The 18,844-nt window shown below is 42.1% G+C and overlaps 1 protein-coding gene across 2 annotated transcripts in view; it reads right to left on the bottom strand.

Annotated features, from left to right (window-relative positions):
* The window catches only part of Rundc3b (RUN domain containing 3B), a 153,625-nt gene that overhangs the window by 69,868 nt on the left and 64,913 nt on the right, over positions 1–18,844 (bottom strand). For both annotated transcript variants that reach the window (XM_028862216.2, XM_028862224.2), the window contains exon 6: positions 16,500–16,580. In XM_028862216.2, coding sequence (XP_028718049.1) covers positions 16,500–16,580 — 81 coding nt within the window. The remainder of the gene's footprint in view (positions 1–16,499; positions 16,581–18,844) is intronic.

Below are 18,844 nucleotides of genomic sequence, written 5' to 3' on the forward strand. Positions count from 1 at the left end.
CTGGGCCTTAAGGAAGAGATATTTCCAAGAGCAGGAAGACGGAGGAGTCAGGTAGGGGGTGCTTGGCAGCAGCACTAGCAAGGGGCTCTGGGGGTACCCCTGCCAGGAAAAGACAAAGCAGCCATGCACGGGGCACTTGAAAAAGATTGCCACTGCTAATGGAGCAATCTAGTGGCCAGAGACCCTCTGTGAACTGCACTTTCAGGAAACTCAGAGCAAATGGCACGGGTCCACAGACTAAAAGCAGGCCAGCAGAGTACTTCTAGTTTGAGGGGAAGAAACTGATTAAGAACCAGTGAGGGAGAAAGCTGGTTAGAGCCAGAGTCTGTGGGGAGTGTAGACTCGGATTCCAAGCAGCATATCAACAGACAGAGAAGATCTCAAAATCTCATAAGCGTGGGGCAACAATCACAACCATACCCATGAACCCAGAACCAGCATCCATGACTCAACCCTACGAAGGACAGCTCTGAGGAGGGGCTGGCATTCTCAACTGTGCTCCGAACAAACCACCCAGAGGTGTGACCGGCATCTGTGACTTGACCTGTGAAGAGACCAGCCATTGTTTGCCAGAATCTGGAATTCAGTCTTGAGAAGGGAGGGGTGTGACACACATCTGAGAGATGTGAAATTACAATCAATGGACAGACTACACTACATTCAGACTCTAGAGCGCCATCTAGCCGTCTCCTTTCCAGTTATTCCCCTTTATGTACTAGCTAATGACAGCTATGGCCACATTCTACCTCCTTCCTCCCCCCTCCCACCTCTCTCCTTTCCCCTTTCTTTCCATTTTCTCTTTTATTCCTTTCCCTCCTATTCTTCCTTTCCCCCTTTCCCCTTTCCTTTTGACTGGCTTTCTCAAAGAACAGAGAGAAACCTCTGTCGATGGGGGTCCCTGTGAGCTGGAACTGTTAAAGATTCTGATTGCTGTTTCTTTATTTCTCTTTCCATTCTACCTTTAGCACAAACTGCCTCGTCTCCCCTTCCCACCAACTCTCATTGCTCCTTCCATGTTCGTCCCTCACCTACTTCTTTTACTCTCACTGGAATACTGGAAATCTATCCTGGTGCCCCAAATACCAGTCCAGCAGTGGAAATGATACCTCAATACGACTGCAACATAAACACTAAAAGGTAATTTCAAAAGATTCAGCTGTCAGTTACTTTTATGTTGCTGTGATAAAACACCATGACCAGAAAACTTAAGAAGAAAGTTCATTTGGCTTGCAGTTCCAGCAGAAGAGTCCACAATGACAGGGGCAGTGTGGCAGGAGGACACTGGAGCTGGAAGCAGAGAGCACATCTGCAATTACAATCTGAGAGAGCAAACTGGAAATGGGGCAAGGCCACAAATTCTCAAAGCCCCAAGTCTTAGAGTTTTATTGCTGTGATAAGACACCATGACTAAGGCAACTCTTGCAAAGGAAAACTTTTAATTGGGGCTGGCTTATAGTTTCAGAGGTTTAGTCCACTATCCTCATGGTGGAAAGCATGGTGGTATGCAGGCAGACATGGTGCTGGAGAGGTAGCTAAGAGTTCTATATCTGGATCTGCAGGCATCAGGAAGAGACAGTAAGCCACTAGGCCTGGCTTGAGCATCTGAAACCTCAAAGCCCAGCCCACAGTGACATACTTCCTCTAACAAGGCCACACCTCCAATAATGCCACTCCTTATGTACTGGGGATGTCTTTCTGTATGCTGTGAAATGTATTGTTCTTATTGATTGATAAATAAAACAGTTTGGCCAGTAGCCAGCCAAGAAGCATAGTATAAGCAGGATAAGGAGAAAGGAGAATTCTAGGAAGTGGAAGCTGAGTCAGGAGATGCTGCCAGCCGCCGCCATTATGAGAAGTAAGATGTATAGTACCGGTAAGCCACAAGCCACATGGCAACTTACAGACTAATAGAAATGGGTTAATTTAAGATATAAGAACGAGATAGCAAGAAGCCTGCCATGGCCATGCAGTTTTTAAGTAATATAAATCTCTGTGTGTATACTTGGGTCTGAGTAGATGCAGGTCCTGGCGGGACTGAAGAAATCTCCATCTACAAATGGCGCCCAATGGTTCAAGTTTCCATCTGAAACCTGGAAATACTTAATAAACAATTCTAAATGCAGCCAAAACCAGATTCCTCCTTCATATCTCATGCAGGCAGCCAGACACCTCAACATGTGGGCTTGAGCTACTCTATGGCGGGTAGCCCAGCCCACAGTGACCTACTTCCTCCAACAAGGCCACACCTCCAATAATGCCTCTCCTTACGAGTCTATGGGGGCCATTTTCATTCAAACCACCATACTCTACTTTAGCAATATACTTCCCCCAGAAAGGCTACCTCATCAAGGTTCCATATCACTCATCCCCCCCCCCCAACCCCAGCACCACCAACCAGTAACCAAGTGTCCAAATATATGAGCCTACAGGAGCATATCCCATTTAAACCACCATATTCCACTCCTTGAACCCCATAGGCTCATAGTCATATCATAATGCAAAATGCATTTAGTTCAACTTTAAAAGTCTCTATAGTCTTTCTCCATTTCAACACTGTTTCAAAGTCCAAAGCCTCTTCTAGGACCCAAAGCCATCTCTTATATGACCCTCTGTTTAAAAAAATCAAATTATATGATTCCAGCATACAACAGCACAGAATATATATTTTCATTCCAAAGGCATGAGGGCCTAATGAGGAAAAACTGACCACAGGAAGACCGAAGCACAGTAGGAGAAATATTAAATCCTGAAGTTCTGTGTCCTCTATCAAAGGGATTACATGGCATAGCCCCTCCAGCTTTGCTGAATGCAACATACATCTCTCTCTCTTGGCCTGGTTCCACTCTCTGTATGCAGTTCTCCTTGACAGACATTTCACAGCTCAGGTATCTCCAAACCCTGGGGTCTCCACTGAAACCCGGGGTTGCACAGTGGTACCCCAGGATGCCCTTCCGGCAGTGACCCTCGCACTGCCCCAGTGCTCGGCTCAGTGGCTCTCTGAAACCATACAGAAAGAATCAGAACCCCACTCTTGTGTCTTTCACATGTCCAAAGCCAGCACCACGAGAATGACACTGTGAAGTTCAGGCACCAGCTTGGTATGGAATGGACTCTTGCCCCTTGGGCCACTTCAGCAGCAGCTTTTATATGCCAAAACAACTGTTTCTCGGAACAAGAAACACTTTAGGCTTTCTCTTTTCACAATCTGGATGCCTAGGTGAGTAGGGTTTTGTCCTGAGAACACCTTTCCTATTCTACTGCAGAGTAGGAGGCCTTGGTTTAATGGGGATTACCTCCTTAACAATTACAGCCTCTCTTTCAACACATGCCTTTGCTATAACATAAAGCTTCCTGGAGCTCCTTTTCACTTCAAGCTGTATATTTTGTATTTCTTTCTGCTCCCTTGCTGTTTTTCACTGTAGAGTTGTGTAAGAATAACCATACCACTGACTCAGTGTTACATACCCTTGGAATGTCCTCCATTAAAAGCTAGTCCATTACTTTTAAATTTAGCCTCAAGCAAGTTTTTAGGACAAGGGGAGAAGGCAGCCAGATCCTTTGCCAAATATCATACAGATGGCCTCAAGTATAGTTGCTAATTGAGACCTTGTTACAGGGGTAAAAACTGCTTTCTGATCCACAGACCCAGAGAAACTAAGTAACAAGGAAGGCTCCAGGGGGAATGTATGGATCTCCCTGGGAAGGGGAATAGAATAGATGTTGCAGGTAGACTGGGGGCAGGTGGGGATGGAAACAGAAGAGATTAGGAAGGGGTGGGTGGGATGGAAAGAGAGTACTAGGAGAGATGAGTGGAACTGGGGACACTTGGGGCCTATGTAGAAACCTAGCACAGTGGCCACTCCTGAAATCTATGAGAGTAACTCTAATGAAGTCTCCTAGTAATGGGGAATACAGAGCCTGAATTGGCCATTTTCTATAACCAGGCAAGGCTCCACACAGTAGGACTGGGATATCAATCCAGTCATAAAACCTTTGACCTACAATCTGTCTTGCCTGCAAGATGTGCTGGGGTAATGGTGGGGCAGAACTTGTGGGAGAGGCCAACCAATGACTGGTCCAACCCGAGGCTCACGCCATCAGGGGCAGCACACATCTGACACTGCCTGGATGGCCCAGAAACCCAGGGTAGAAGCAAACGTTACTGGCAAAAAAAAAGTCAACAAAATGATTCCTAATGACATTCTGCTATACTCAAAGATTGGTGCCTAACCTAACTGTCATCAGAGGGGCCTCATCTAGCAACTGATGGGAGCAAATGCAGAGACCTACAGCCAAACACTAGGTGGAGCCAGGGGAACCCTGCAGAGGAGAAGGAGGGAGGACTGTAGGAGCCAGAGGTGTCAAGGACATCACAAAAGCATGAGCCACAGAAGTGTTCCCTGAGAGAGAGTCCACCAGCACCTGAGTAGACTAAGAGGCGAGTCTTTATCCTCATACCCGAATATCCTAGCCCCTAGGCTTTGGGCCCAGGGGCACAACCCTGCACCCCTACAACACCACCCACTGTAGTCCCAATTTCAGGCCAGTCAGCAGGCAGACGTACTGCAGATAGGTCAGACTACCACCTTCCCCCACCAGACCCTGTAACCCACAAGCCCTACCCCTCCCAACCCACCCACGCACCAAAATTGCAGCTACTCCCTTCCTGAGACAGAGCCCACAAGCGCCAATTGGACTAAGAGCTGCTCCCTAAGATAAAGTCCATCAGCACCGACTAGACTAAGAGCTCCCACTGGACCAAGAGTATCAATCAGACCAAGAGAGCCTCCCTCAGACACAGACACCACTTGCACCAAGTGGAGAACAAGATGAGTAGATGCCAGTAAAAAATACAATCAACAACAACAACAACAACAAACCAATATGGTTCCATCAGAACCTACATCAGCAAGACTTGAACATCCCAACAAAGAAGAAACAGAAGAAATCGACCTTAAAAATGATCTTAAGAAGATGATAGAGATCTTTAAAAAGGAAATGAAAAATTCACTTAAAGAATTCGAGGAAAAGTGAAACAAAAAAATGGGAAGAAATCAGTAAATTCCCTGAAAGCCAAGAGAAAGCAATTAAACAAGTGAGGGAAACAGTTCAAGATTTGAAAACTGAAATCCAACCAATAAAGAAGACACAAACTGAGGGAATGCTGGAAGTAAAAAATCTGAGTAAACGAACAGGGACCACAGATGCAAGCATAACCAACAGAATGCAAGAGATAGAAGAGCGGATCTCTGGTGTTGAAGATACGATAGAGGAAATAGAATCATCATTCAAAGAAAAATGCTAAAGCCAACAACCAAGTCATGACCCAAAATGTCCAGGAAACTTGGGACACCATGAAAAGACCAAACCTAAGAATAATAGGGATAGAAGAAGGAGAAGAATGCCAACTCAAAGGCACAGAAAATATATTCAACAAAATCATAGAAGAAAACTTTCCCAACCTAAAGAAGGAAATGCCTATAAAGATACAAGAAAGTTATAGAACACCAAATAGACTGGATCCAAAAAAAAGTCCCCTCGCCACATAATAATCAAACCACTAAACATACTGAATAAAGAAAAAAATATTAAGAGCTACAAAGGAAAAAGGCCAAGTAACATATAAAGGCAGACCCATAAGAATAACACCTGACTTCTCAATGGAAACTCTAAAAGCCAGAAGGTCCTGGACAGACGTTATGCAGATACTAAGAGACCATGGATGCCAACCCAGACTATTACACCCAGCAAAACTCTCAATCAACATAGACAAAGTAAACAAAATATTCGATGATAAAACCAGATTGAAACAATATCTCTCCACAAATCCAGCCCTACAGAAATCACTTGAAGGAAAAATCCAACCTAAGAAAGTTAGATACACCCATGAAAACACAGGCAATAGATAGTTCCACACCAACAAATGCCAAAGAAGAGAAACATACAACACTACCACCAAAAAATAACAGGAATTAACAATAAGTGGTCATTAATATCCATTAATATCAATGGTCTCAATTCACCTATAAAAAGACACAGGCTAACAGAATGGATATGAAAACAAGACCCATCCATTTGCTTCATACAAGAAACACACCTCAGCCGGGCGGTGGTGGCGCACGCCTTTAATCCCAGCACTTGGGAGGCAGAGTCAGGTGGATCTCTGTGAGTTCGAGGCCAGCCTGGGCTACCAAGTGAGTCCCAGGAAAGGCGCAAAGTTACACAGAGAAACCCTGTCTCGAAAAACCAAAAAAAAAAAAAAAAAAAAGAAAAAAAGAAACACACCTCAACTTCGAAGACCGACACTACCTCAGAATAAAAGGCTGAAAAAAAGACTTTCTAATCAAATGGATTTAAGAAGCAAGCTGGTGTAGCTATCCTAATATCTAATAAAACTGACTTCAAACTAAAATCAATCGAAAGAGATCAGGAAAGACATTACATATTTATCACAGGGAAAATCCAACAAGGTGAAGTCTCAACTCTGAATATTTATGCCCCAAATACAAGGGCATCTACATTCGTTAAAAAAAAAAAAAATTACTAAAGCTTAAATCACACATCAAACCCCATACACTATTAGTGGGAGACTTCAACACTCCACTCTCACCAATGGACAGGTCTGCTAGACAGAAACTTAACAGAGAAATAAGGGAAATAACAGACATTATGACTCCAATGGACCTAATAGATATCTACAGAGTATTCCACCCTAACAAAAAAGAATACACCATCTTCTCAGCACCCCATGGAACCTTCTCCAAAATCAACAACTTGCTTGGTCACAAAGCAAATCTCAACAGATACAAAAAAAAAATTGAAATAACCTCCTGTATCTTATCAGACCACCATGGCTTAAAGTTAGATTTAAACAACAACAAAAATTACAGAAAGCCTACAATTTCATGGAAACCGAATAATGCCCAATTGAATCACCAATGGGTCAAGGAAGAAATAAAGAAAGAAATTAAAGATTTCCTAGAATTTAATGAAAATGAATGTACAACATACCCAAACTTATGTAACACTACAAAAGCAGTGCTAAGAGGAAAATTCATAGCTCTAAATGCCCACATAAAGAAGTTGGAGAAATCTCATACTAGTGACTTAACAGCACAACTGAAAGCTCTAGAACAAGAAGAAGCAAACTCACCCAGGAGAAATAGACGCCAGGAAATAATCAAATTGAGGGCTGAAATCAACGAAACAGAAAACAAGAGAACAATACAAAAAATCAATGAAACAAAGAGTTGGTTCTTTGAAAAAATCAACAAGATAGACAAACCCCTAGCCAAATTAACCAAAGGGCAAAGAGAGAGCATCCAAATTAACAAAATCAGAAATGAAAAGGGAGACATAACAACAGACAATGAGGAAATACAGAGAATCATCAGGTCATACTTCAAAAACCTATACTCCACAAAATTGGAAAATCTGAAAGAAATGGATGATTTTCTGGATAGGTACCCCATAACAATGTTAAATCAAGACCAGATAAACTATTTAGATAGACCAATAACCCCCAAGGAAATAGAAACCGTCATTAAAATTCTCCCAACCAAAAAAAAGCCCAGGACCAGATGGTTTCAGCGCAGAATTCTACCACATTCTCAAAGAAGAGCTAATATCAATACTCTTCAAATTGTTCCATACAATAGAAACAGAAGGAACATTACTAAATTCTTTTTATGAGGCTACAGTTACCCTGATACCCAAACCACACAAAGATCCAACAAAGAAAGAGAATTACAGACCAATCTCTCTCATGAACATTGATGCAAAAATAATGAATAAAATACTGGCTAACCGAATCCAGGAACACATCAAAAAAATTATCCACCATGACCAAGTAGGCTTCATCCCAAGGATGCAAGGATGGTTCAACATATGAAAATCTGTAAATGTAATACACCATATAAACAAACTGAACGAAAAAAACCACATGATCATCTCATTGGATGATGAAACCTTTGAAAAAATCCAACACTCCTTCATAATAAAGGTTCTAGAGAGATCAGGAATACAAGGAACATACCTAAACATAATAAAGGCAATTTACAGCAAGCCAACAGCCAACATCAAATTAAATGGAGAGAAACTCAAAGCGATTCCACTAAAATCAGGAACAAGACAAGGTTGTCCACTCTCCCCATACTTATTTGACATAGTACTTGAAGTTCTAGCTAGAGCAATAAGACAACAAAAGGAGATAAAGGGGATACAAATTGGAAAGGAAGAAGTCAAACTTCCCCTATTTGCAGATGATATGATAGTATACATAAGGGGCCCCAAAAATTCTGCTAGGGAATTCCTACAGCTGATAAACTCCTTCAGTAAGGTGAAAGGATATGAGATTAACTAAAAAAAAAATCAGTAGCTCTCCTATATACAAATGATAAATGGGCTGAGAAAGAAATCAGAGAAACATCCCCCTTTACAATAGCCACAAATAATATAAAATACCTTGGGGTAACTCTAACTAAGCAAGTGAAAGACCTGTATGATAAAAACTTTAAGTCTTTGAAGAAAGAAATCGAAGAAGATATCAGAAAATGGAAAGATCTCCCATGCTCATGGATAGGTAGAATTAACATAGTAAAAATGGCAATCATACCAAAAGCAATCTACAGATTCAATGCAATCCCCATCAAAATCCCAACACAATTCTTCACATACTTGGAAAGAACAATACTTAACTTTATATGGAAAAACAAAAAACCTAGGACAGCTAAAAGAATCCTGTATAATAAAGCAACCTCTGGAGGCATCATGATCCCCGACCTCAAGCTCTACTATAGAGCTATAGTAATAAAAACAGGTTGGTACTGGCATAAAAACCAACATGTGGACCAATGGAATCGAATTGAAGACCCTGACATTAATCCACACACCTATGAAAATATGATTTTCAACAAAGAAGCCAAAACTGTACCATGGGAAAAAGAAAGCATCTTCAACAAATGGTGCTGGCATAACTGGATATCAATGTGTAGAAGGCTGCAAATAGATCCATATCTGTCACCATGCACAAAACTCAAGTCTAAGTGGATCAAAGACCTCAACATAAATCCAGTTACAATGAAGTTGACAGAAGAGAAAGTAGGAAGTAGTCTAGAACGCATTGGTACAGGAGATCGCTTCCTAAATATAACACCAGTAGCACAGACACTGAGAGCAACAATTAATAAATGGGACCTCCTGAAACTGAGAAGCTTTTGTAGAGCAAAGGACAGAGTCAACAAGACAAGACGACAACCTACAGAATGGGAAGAGATCTTCACCAACCCCATATCTGACAGAGGACTGATCTCCAAAATATTTAAGAAGTCAAAAAGCTAGACTTCAAAATACTGAACAATCCAGTTAAAAAATGGGCTACAGAGCTTAACCGAGAATTCTCAACAGAAGAATCTCAAATGGCTGAAAGACATTTAAGGAATTGCTCAACATCCTTAGTCACCAGGGAAATGCAAATCAAAACAACTCTGAGATACCATCTTACACCTGTCAGAATGGCTATGATCAAAAACACTGAGGACAGCTTATGTTGGAGAGGATGTGGAGCAAGGGGAACACTCCTCCACTGTTGGTGGGAATGCTAACTTGTACAGCCACTCTGGAAATCATTATGGCTGTTTCTCAGAAAATTGGGAATTAGTCTTCCTCAAGACCCAGCTATACCACTCTTGGGCATATACCCAAGGAATGCTCAATCTTACCACAAGGACGCATGCTCAACTATGTTCCTATCAGCATTATTTGCAATAGCCAGAACCTGGAAACAACCTAGATGCCCCTCAACTGAAGAATGGATAAAGAAAATGTGGCACATATGCACAATAGAGTACTCCTCAGCAGTAAAAAAAACAACGATATCATGAAATTTGCAGGCAAATGGATGGAACTAAAAAAATATCATCCTGAGTGAGGTAACCCAGACTCAGAAAGACAAATATAGTATGTACTCACTGATAAGTAGATACTAGATGTGAGGGAGGGGATGACCAGACTGCAACCCACAACTCCAGAGAGGCTAACTAACAGGGAAAGACCCTAGGAGTGACATATGGATGACCATGGAAGGAGAAGTGGATGAGATCTACATGAGCAAACTGGGTGTGTGTGGGGTGGCGGAAGGCAAGGAGTGGGGAATGAGAACATAAGGAAATGGAAGGGTTGAGCTAGAACAGGGACAGAGTGGGAGGGCAGGGAGCAAGATACCATGATAGATGAGGACATCATGGGAATAGGAAGAGGCAGGGTGCTGGGAAGGCTCTCAGGAATTCACAAGGATAACCCCACCTTGGACTGCTGGCAGTGGTCCAGAGGGTGCCTGGACTGGTCTACTCTGGTGACCGGTCTAGCAAATAACCTGTCACCATAGAGCCTTTGTCCAGTGACTGATGGAGGCAGATGCAGAGATCCATGGCCAGGCACCAGGCTGAGCTCCAGGAATCCAATCGATGAGAGAGAGGATGGATTCTGCAAGTGGGGAAGTTGAGATCATGATGGAAAGACATGCAGAGATGACCGGCCACACTAATGGAAGTCCATGAACTGTAGACTAGTGGCTGTGGAGCCCCCATTGGACTGGACTAGGCCCTCTGGATACTGAAGACAGTTGTTTGGCTTGAACTTTTTGGGGACACTCAGACCAGGGGATCAGAATCCATCCCTGGTGCATGAGAAGGCTTTTGGGAATCAGGTACCTGTGATGTAAAGCCTTGCTCAGCCTTGGTGCAGTGGGAAGGGGCTTGGACCTGCCTAGGCTCAGTGTGCTGGGTTCTGCTGACTCCCCATGGAAGACCTTGATTTGGGAGAAGTGGGGATGTGGGGTGGCTTGGGAGAGAGGGCTGGGGGGTGGGAGGATGTGGGATCTGTGGGTGGTATGTAGAGTAGAAAATTTCTTAATAAAGAAAAATGAAAAAATAAAACATGGCCCATAGAATCAACTAAGCAGGGCTCATAGAGGCTCACAGAGTCTGAAGCAGCAACCATGGAACCTGCATATACGTTATGCTTGAGTAGCTTGCTGTTCTTCTGAGACTCCTAACAGTGGTAGTGAGGGAGTCTCAGACACTTCTGCCTGCTCTTGGAACCCTTTTCCTCATCCAGTCTTGATAGGAGGGTTTGTGCTTTTCCTTATTGTATCTTGTTAAGCCGTGTTTGGTTGCTATCCTTTGGAGGGCTGCTCTTTTTTAGAAGGGAAGTGCAGGAGTGGATCTGGGGGAGAGGGCAGTTGGGGGAGCTGGGAGAAGTGGAAGGAGGGAAACTGCCGTTGGTAATGTATGAGAGAAGAATAAAAAATTGCTTCCTGATTGGATTAAAGCCCATGCCACAGGAGGAAATGCATGGCTAGTACTGTAAATCTGGCCAATAATCCATGATTAGGGATCTCAAAGGCCCCAGGGATAAACCTACTACTGTTAATGAATTAAATGGACATAGTATCAAACTTCCTTTCTAAGTTTGTATCTCTATACCCACAGGTTAGTGCAGCTCTCAGATTTAAACAGAGAAGTTTCTTGGGGCAAAATCTCAATTGTTCAAAGTGTAGAGAATAAGTGTCTGTGGAGTGTTCAGCCATAAATGGGACACATCTGTATCACATCCTTCCACTCAAGGACCAGGGACCCAAGGAAGAGGGTAGAAAGATTGCAAGAGGAAAGAGACCAGGGAGGACCCAAGCACAGCAATGTCTTCTGGACACAAGAGGACAACTGCACTCATGAACTCCCAGCAACTGAAGTTGCCTGTACAGTCTCAAGCCAGTAAACATCCCAGCACAGAGAGGGGAGGGGCCAGTGAGCCTTCATGCATAGCTGACAGTTCTTGGGCAAAGGTGGACCAATTTTTTAGGGTGTGGTCTCTGGTAAGAGGCTCATACTCCAGGGGATGACTCCACAGCTGTGAGTATACGGACAGCACAAATTGGACTCGGCAGCTAATTAGAGGACTTGAAGTCTAAAAAGAGTCAGGGGGTGAATGTAGATGTTAAGGGGGAGAGGGTGGGAATGAATAAGATCAAAATACATTGTATTCATGTATGGAGTTCTGAAATAATAAAAATTGTATATTAAAAATAAAAATATAAAAAATAAAAATAAAGAGACCATATGTCTTAGTCTCAGTTTCTATTGCTGCACTGAAACCCATGACCAAAAAGCAAGTTGGGGAGAGAAGGGTTTATTCAGCTTAAACTTCTGCAGCACTGTTTATCCTTGAAGGAAGTCAGGACAGGAACTCAAACAGGGCAGGAACCTGGAGGCAGGAGCTGATGCAGAGGTCATGGCTTGCTCAGCATGATAGAACCCAGGACCACCAGCCCAGGGATGGCACCACCCACAATGGACTGGGCCCTCCTCCCCCATCAATCACTAAGAAAATGCCTTACAGCTGGATATTACAGAGGCATTCTCTCAAATGAAGCTCCTTCCTTTCCGATGACTCTAACTTGTATCAAGTTGACATAAAACCAGCCAGTACAGCATACAATGAAGAAAAAAGGAAACAGGTAACAGCATATGCTGGCAAGGATGTGAATAAAAGGGGAAGCCTTATATGCTTTGGGTAGAAATGTAAAATAGTTCAGATGGATAAAAGTCAGTACAAAAAAACGTTTTTTTTTCAAGAAACTAATGCTGGATTTACCATGTGAACCAGATTTACTACTCCTGGGCTTTTATGTGGACTCCAAGTCAGTGTACCACAGAGATATATTTGCATATCAATGTTTGTTAAGTACTTCTCTTAATAGCTAAGTTCTGGAACCAACTTACATGTTCTCTAACAGTGGAATAGATAATGAACACATGGTACATATACTAAACTGAATGTTTTTCAGCCATAAAGAAGAACAAAATCATATTTGCAGGAAAATTGATAAAACACACATACATATATCTCTATGACATAAAAGAAGTAAAACTGTTTAGGGAAACACGGAGAACTAAGGAGAAGGGGAAGCGTGAGAAAAGGGAAGGAGGCGGGTGCAGAAGACAGTTAACACACTATATATAATTATATGGGATTTTTTTAAATAAATTAAGAACTTTATGGATTAAAGTGTCTACTGTGTCAATGAGGCAATTCCAATGTCAATTTGTGGATTCTCGGTAACAATTAGCATTGTTAAATATTTTTAAAGGGAAACCTCTACGGTAAGAATTGCTAACTGGCTCCTAACTAGATTTTCTTCCTCATTTTATTATCTCTTATACAAGATGATAAGAATTCTTTATGGTATAGAATTCATATAAGTATATGAATGGGCTACATATACATGTTAGGATCAGTGTATAAAAAGAAGACACATAAAAATTTCAGACATGCAATAACTCAATAATTTAGAATATCATATTTATAATATGAAAATCATTCTGAATGGACTGGTTGAGAAGATCCCCTCCTTTATCTTTCAAACTCAGTATAATAATTACTATAGACTTTTCTATATGAGAGGACAAAATCAGTATTTACATTTCTCTTTGTTTTTGTTAAGCTATTTCTTAAAGCAGTAAAAATAGCCTTTCCCACTCATGTCTTGACAACCTAACTTCTAATTCAGAAGGCATCTTACTCTTCAAGTCCAGCTTTGGATTCTGCCCATTCGGGGTGAAGGTGATCACAGCTAGCTGACTATTTGTTGTGTAGCAATTTCCTTTGAATAGAAACATCTCCCAGGAGGAGGCAGGTGGGGCTTGTAAATCTCAGCAAGCTCATGAACGTTACCAGGCTCCAGAAGCTCAGAAGTTCCTCAGTTCATAAAGTCCCTCTCCTGGGCTATAAAGACAGTGAACACCAGTGTGGGAAGGAGATTCTTTCCCTGGAGCTCAAGAGGTGCATCTTTTCTGAGTCGTTACCATAGCAATGTGGCCTTTCCTGTGACCCAGCTGCCTTTTATTCTTCCTTTTCCTGTAAGTAACCCCTCATGCTTGCTCATGTAGCTAACCCTGAGGAGCTCAGAGGTTCACCAAACTACTCTTATAGGGAATAATTGCTCTGGTTGTTATCACATGTCCCCAGAAAAAGTCACAAATATTTTTACTTGAAATCTCTTAATAGATGGTGGTTTTCTTGGAGCCAGGGGATGAACTTTCATTCAGAAACCTCTAATATTTTACGCACGTGCGCGCGCAATGCACACACAACCTGGCATTTAAGAAAATGTCTTTTTAAGATGGGCATAGTGGCACACGCCTTTAATCCCAGTACTTAGGAAGCAGAGGCAGGAGGATCTCTTTGAGATAGAGGACACTCTGGTCTACAATAGTAAGTTTCAGAACAGCCAGGGCCACAAAGAGACCCTGTAGTCTTAAAAGAAAAGAAAGAGAGAGAGACAAAGAGAAAATGTCTTAGTAAAGACATTTTCTGGGAAGATTAAGTTTGCAACAAATATACCTTGAATGATTATGTATCTATATTACATGCATACATAATTTACAAAGTACTTCATAACTTTGACATGACTACAGTATTTAAGTATAATAGAATTTCATGCTATTCACAAGATCATTTTCAGGAAGACACAAAAACATCTACAGATTTCATCTAATTAATTTCAATGAAGTTATAGGAAATCCAGAATTCTTACACAATAATGTTATGCAGACTAGCAGTGGGACTAGGTGTTAGATATTTTTAAGGAAACACACAGTGTTATTATTCCTAGCTACTTCTGGAGTCACATGACTGTGCCTGTGCTGTCAGCAGTCAGGCAAAATGCTTAGTCACTCCAGGGCCTTATGTCTTACGTAATCCGTGCACAGCATGACCATATAACCTATGCACATGCTTGGTGTAGCTACATAAGCCCATATATGTATGCATGCATGCACGAGGTGACCTATAAAAGCAGGCTCTACTCACTCCCACTCTCTCACAGACACACCAGAGGTAGTGTGTGCATATCTCCACCCACCCCCACCTTTCTTTTTGGTAGGCCTACCCACCTCCAACCTTTCCCTTCCCTAATAAAAACTCCTATAGTGGGTTCCATTGTACCTCGTGTTTTCTTGTGCCTGGTAAATAATGTCACTAAATAAATAACATTGGCGCTGTGACTTGGAGCCATCTGAACAGAGGAACAACATCTTGCCAGGTCCAAGCAGTGCTGGACAGTTCCAAAGAGCCTGGACAGCAAAGTGAAACAGCCAGCTACCCCAGGACATGGCCAGCACCCTAGTTTTCTCAGGTCCCCCAAAGATGATCAATGGCCCGCAGGCCAGCGGGAAGCACTCTGGAGAACACGGCACCCTCATCCCCGCCTCACCTGCTACCCCTTTCTAACTCCTCACCTTTCAGTAATAAACAAAGGGGAGGAGTGTCAGCATTCAGGCATCCGTACTGGCTGCCCTTAGGATCTGACATGATAAACCTCAGCTGCAGCCATTAGAGCCCACCCTGTGCATTCGCTGCTAAGTTTCCTTATAAAAGGGGAGCCTTGTACATCTCCAGGCTCTCTCTCTCTGTCTCTCTGTCCCTCTCTCCTTTCTCTTTCCCTTCCTGGTCCCCAGGGACCGGTCCCTGCCCCCTTCTCTGCCTCTTCTCTCTCCCCTCCCTTCAATAAACCTCCTATGAGGGCCCTGATGTATGGTAAGACTCCTTCCTGCTGCTTTTTTAAAATACAACAGTAAGGGTCAATAAACTTGTCACTGAATTTACCTAAAATAACTGAAATTTTACAACAGAAAGATAGTAAAATTTATTTCTACAAAATGGAACACAATCTAATGAATTATACTTCTGAAGTTTCAATGGGTTATTTCAGAGCATGTATAGTTTATTCTTTCGAAATTACTATAGCAATATAGATACATTTATATAAACTACATACTGAGATTAATATAAGATTGTATTTTCATAAATATTGAAAGTGCAATTGGAGATAGCACTCACTAGTAATTAATCTCTCAATGTCTCCCCACCCTTGTGTGTGCGTGTGTGTGCGTGCGTGCGTGCGTGTGTGTGTGTGTGTGTGTGTGTGTGTGTATCAGTAGCCAGAGGTCAACTGTGTGTGTGTGTGTGCGCGCGCGTGCGTGCGTGTATCAGTGGCCAGAGGTGAAGTGTGTGTGTGTGTGTGTGTGTGTGTGTGTGTGTGTGTGTGTGTGTATGTGTGTGTGTGTATCAGTGACCAGAGGTCAACTTTGGGTGTCTTCCAGTATGACTGTCAACATTAAGCCTAGGTCTCTACTGATACTGCAGCTCACTAGTTCAGCTGGACTGCCTGGCCCTGAGTTCTGGAGAGCACCGGTCTCGCTGACTTCCAGAGTTAGCATGGCATGCCCAGTCCACATGGTCATCTTTACATGAGTTCTGGTGATGCCAACTTGGGACTTCATGCTTGCAAAGTAAGCACTTTGTCCACTGACCATCTCCTTGGTTCTAACTAACAATTTCTGATAAGAAATGAATATTACGAAGTTTAAATCAGGTAAAAATTGCTGAACACATTAAGTAACAATTAAGATTCCAACAACATATTTCAAAATGGCAAGTACCTTTGCTCAAACTTCAAATATGGTGTATAGTCTATTACAGCAGGAAAGGTGCCATCCAATCCTTCTCCCTTTAGGCAGAAGCTAAGAAAGCAGACAATGAATATTCATATTAGTACACAAATATTAAAGTCCAACTGCATAGGAATGTCTTTATTCATAATTTAATTGTTACTTGCTACAAATAAATACCTTAAATCTTTAATTCTCAATACCAATGACAAGCATTATATGACAAGTTAATATATTATTACATAACGTTTTATAAAGAAACAATAAAATTTACTGAGAAATCAAGGTCTGAATCACTGTTCTATTGCCATGAAGAGATGCCATGACCATAGAAACTCTTACAAAAGAAAGCATTTAATTGGGGTTTTGATTACAGTTTCAGAGGCTTAGTCCATTATCATCATGGTAGGAGCATGGCAGCGGGCAGGTGTGCTGCTGAAGAAGCTGAGAGCTACATCCTGATCCACACAAGAAAGACTGGGGCTGGCATGGGCTTTTGAAACCTCAGAGCCCAATCCCAGTGACACACTCCCTCCAACAAGGCCACACCTACTCCGACAAGGCCACACCTCCTAATCCTTGTAATCCTTTCAAACAGTTCTACTCCCTGGTGACTAAGCATTCAAATACATGAGCCATGGAGACCCTTATTCTTCAAACCATCACACAATCTAAACTTCATTTTTCTATTTGGCAATATGTTGATTTTTATTGGACATTCAAAATATCACCAGAGAATGTTCAAAAGATTTCTTTTCCATGTTTAAAAACAAATTCTCAGGTGACACTCTATATCCCCTAGAAAAGTCTGATTGATTAGCAAACAATAATCTTCTAAACTATCTGAATAAGTGAAAAAGCCTAGATCTTAGACCTCCAAGAGGTGCTGAAAATCTTCTAACTATCCTCTTCTGAGACCATAAGGCTATGGAAATGATTAAGCAATATGCCTAAGGATATGCTGTGATGCTCACAATGCCAATCTTGACCCCAATCCAATAATCTCTACTTTTGTATAGCACATACAAAAAGATAAAAAGGTGTCTGATTGATAATCACTATTGTTGAAAACACATCTTCTAGAGTTGGGTGCAGTAATACATACCAGTTATCCAATTTTTAAACAAAACTTTGCTCAAAACAACTAAAACAACAACAAAAAAATCACATCCTCCAAAAATACAAATGTAGGAACACTTATAAAAAAAGCAGATTGGTATTTCAGAGGGAAAAAAAACACCTATGAACTCTCACCTTCTGATTTTGTTTCAAAGTTTGGCTGCTAAAATACTCCTTCTAACATACTTATACAAAGAGTTTGCATTCACTTTTCAAATAAGGACAAAGTTAAAGTGGCATCACTTCACACGGGTGTTCCTCGTTTTCACAAACATTATGAACATATGGTTTAGATATTTGCTTTCACCCGATCACCCAGTGTCAGTGAGTAATAACCCCTTGAGACACCTCGGCAGTTCGACACTTGCTGCAAAAGCATGGTGACTGTGGTTCACTCCTTAGAACCCACATAAAGGTGGAAGGAAAGAAGCAACTCCATAAAGTTGTTCCCCAACCTCTATGCATGCACACATGTACACACACACACACACACACACACACACACACACACACACACGCGCGCGCGCGCGCTGTGGCTTGGATGTAAATATCCCCAAAGGCTGTTTTAAACACGTGTCTGAGATGGTTATGGGATCTCTGGGAGGTGAAGTCTTGATGAGGAATTACATCACGGTGGCGGGGGGTGGGGGGGGGGTGGGGGGGTGGGGGACGCGGGGGCGGGGTTGAGGCTTTGTTGCTTGGCCCCACTTCCTGTTCTCACTCTGCCTTCTGAGCAGGGACACAATGTGATCTCCAGGTTCCTGCTTCAGTCACCATGTCGTCCCTACTGGCTGTCATGTCTTCTCTTTCATGATGGATTTTATTCCTCTGAAACTACAGACTCCTTCTCCCTTAAACTGTTCAAGTCAGGGAATTGTATCACAGCAACAGAGAAGAAACTAACAGATAAATGGTATCAGAAATGGGTCGTTATTGTGATAAACCAGACCATGTAGTTTTAGGCCTTTATTGTATAGAAGGAATGTGGACTATTTTGGATATTTGGGCTGGAAAATCCATTGAATGTTGTAAGCAGAGCTTAACAGGCCATTTTGATGAAGCCTTAGAAGGCAGTAGCAATATAACCTGGTAAAAAGCAATCCAGAGAAACCTGGACAGTAGAAGCCCAGCTAATGAGGTTTCAGTGAGGAACAATTCTGAGAACTTATGTAAGATCGAATTTAAAAGTAATGTATTAATTTCCTCGGCAGTAGAAT

This window comes from Peromyscus leucopus, chromosome 3, assembly GCF_004664715.2.
Source record: "Peromyscus leucopus breed LL Stock chromosome 3, UCI_PerLeu_2.1, whole genome shotgun sequence".
In the NCBI taxonomy this organism is placed as follows: domain Eukaryota; kingdom Metazoa; phylum Chordata; class Mammalia; order Rodentia; family Cricetidae; genus Peromyscus; species Peromyscus leucopus.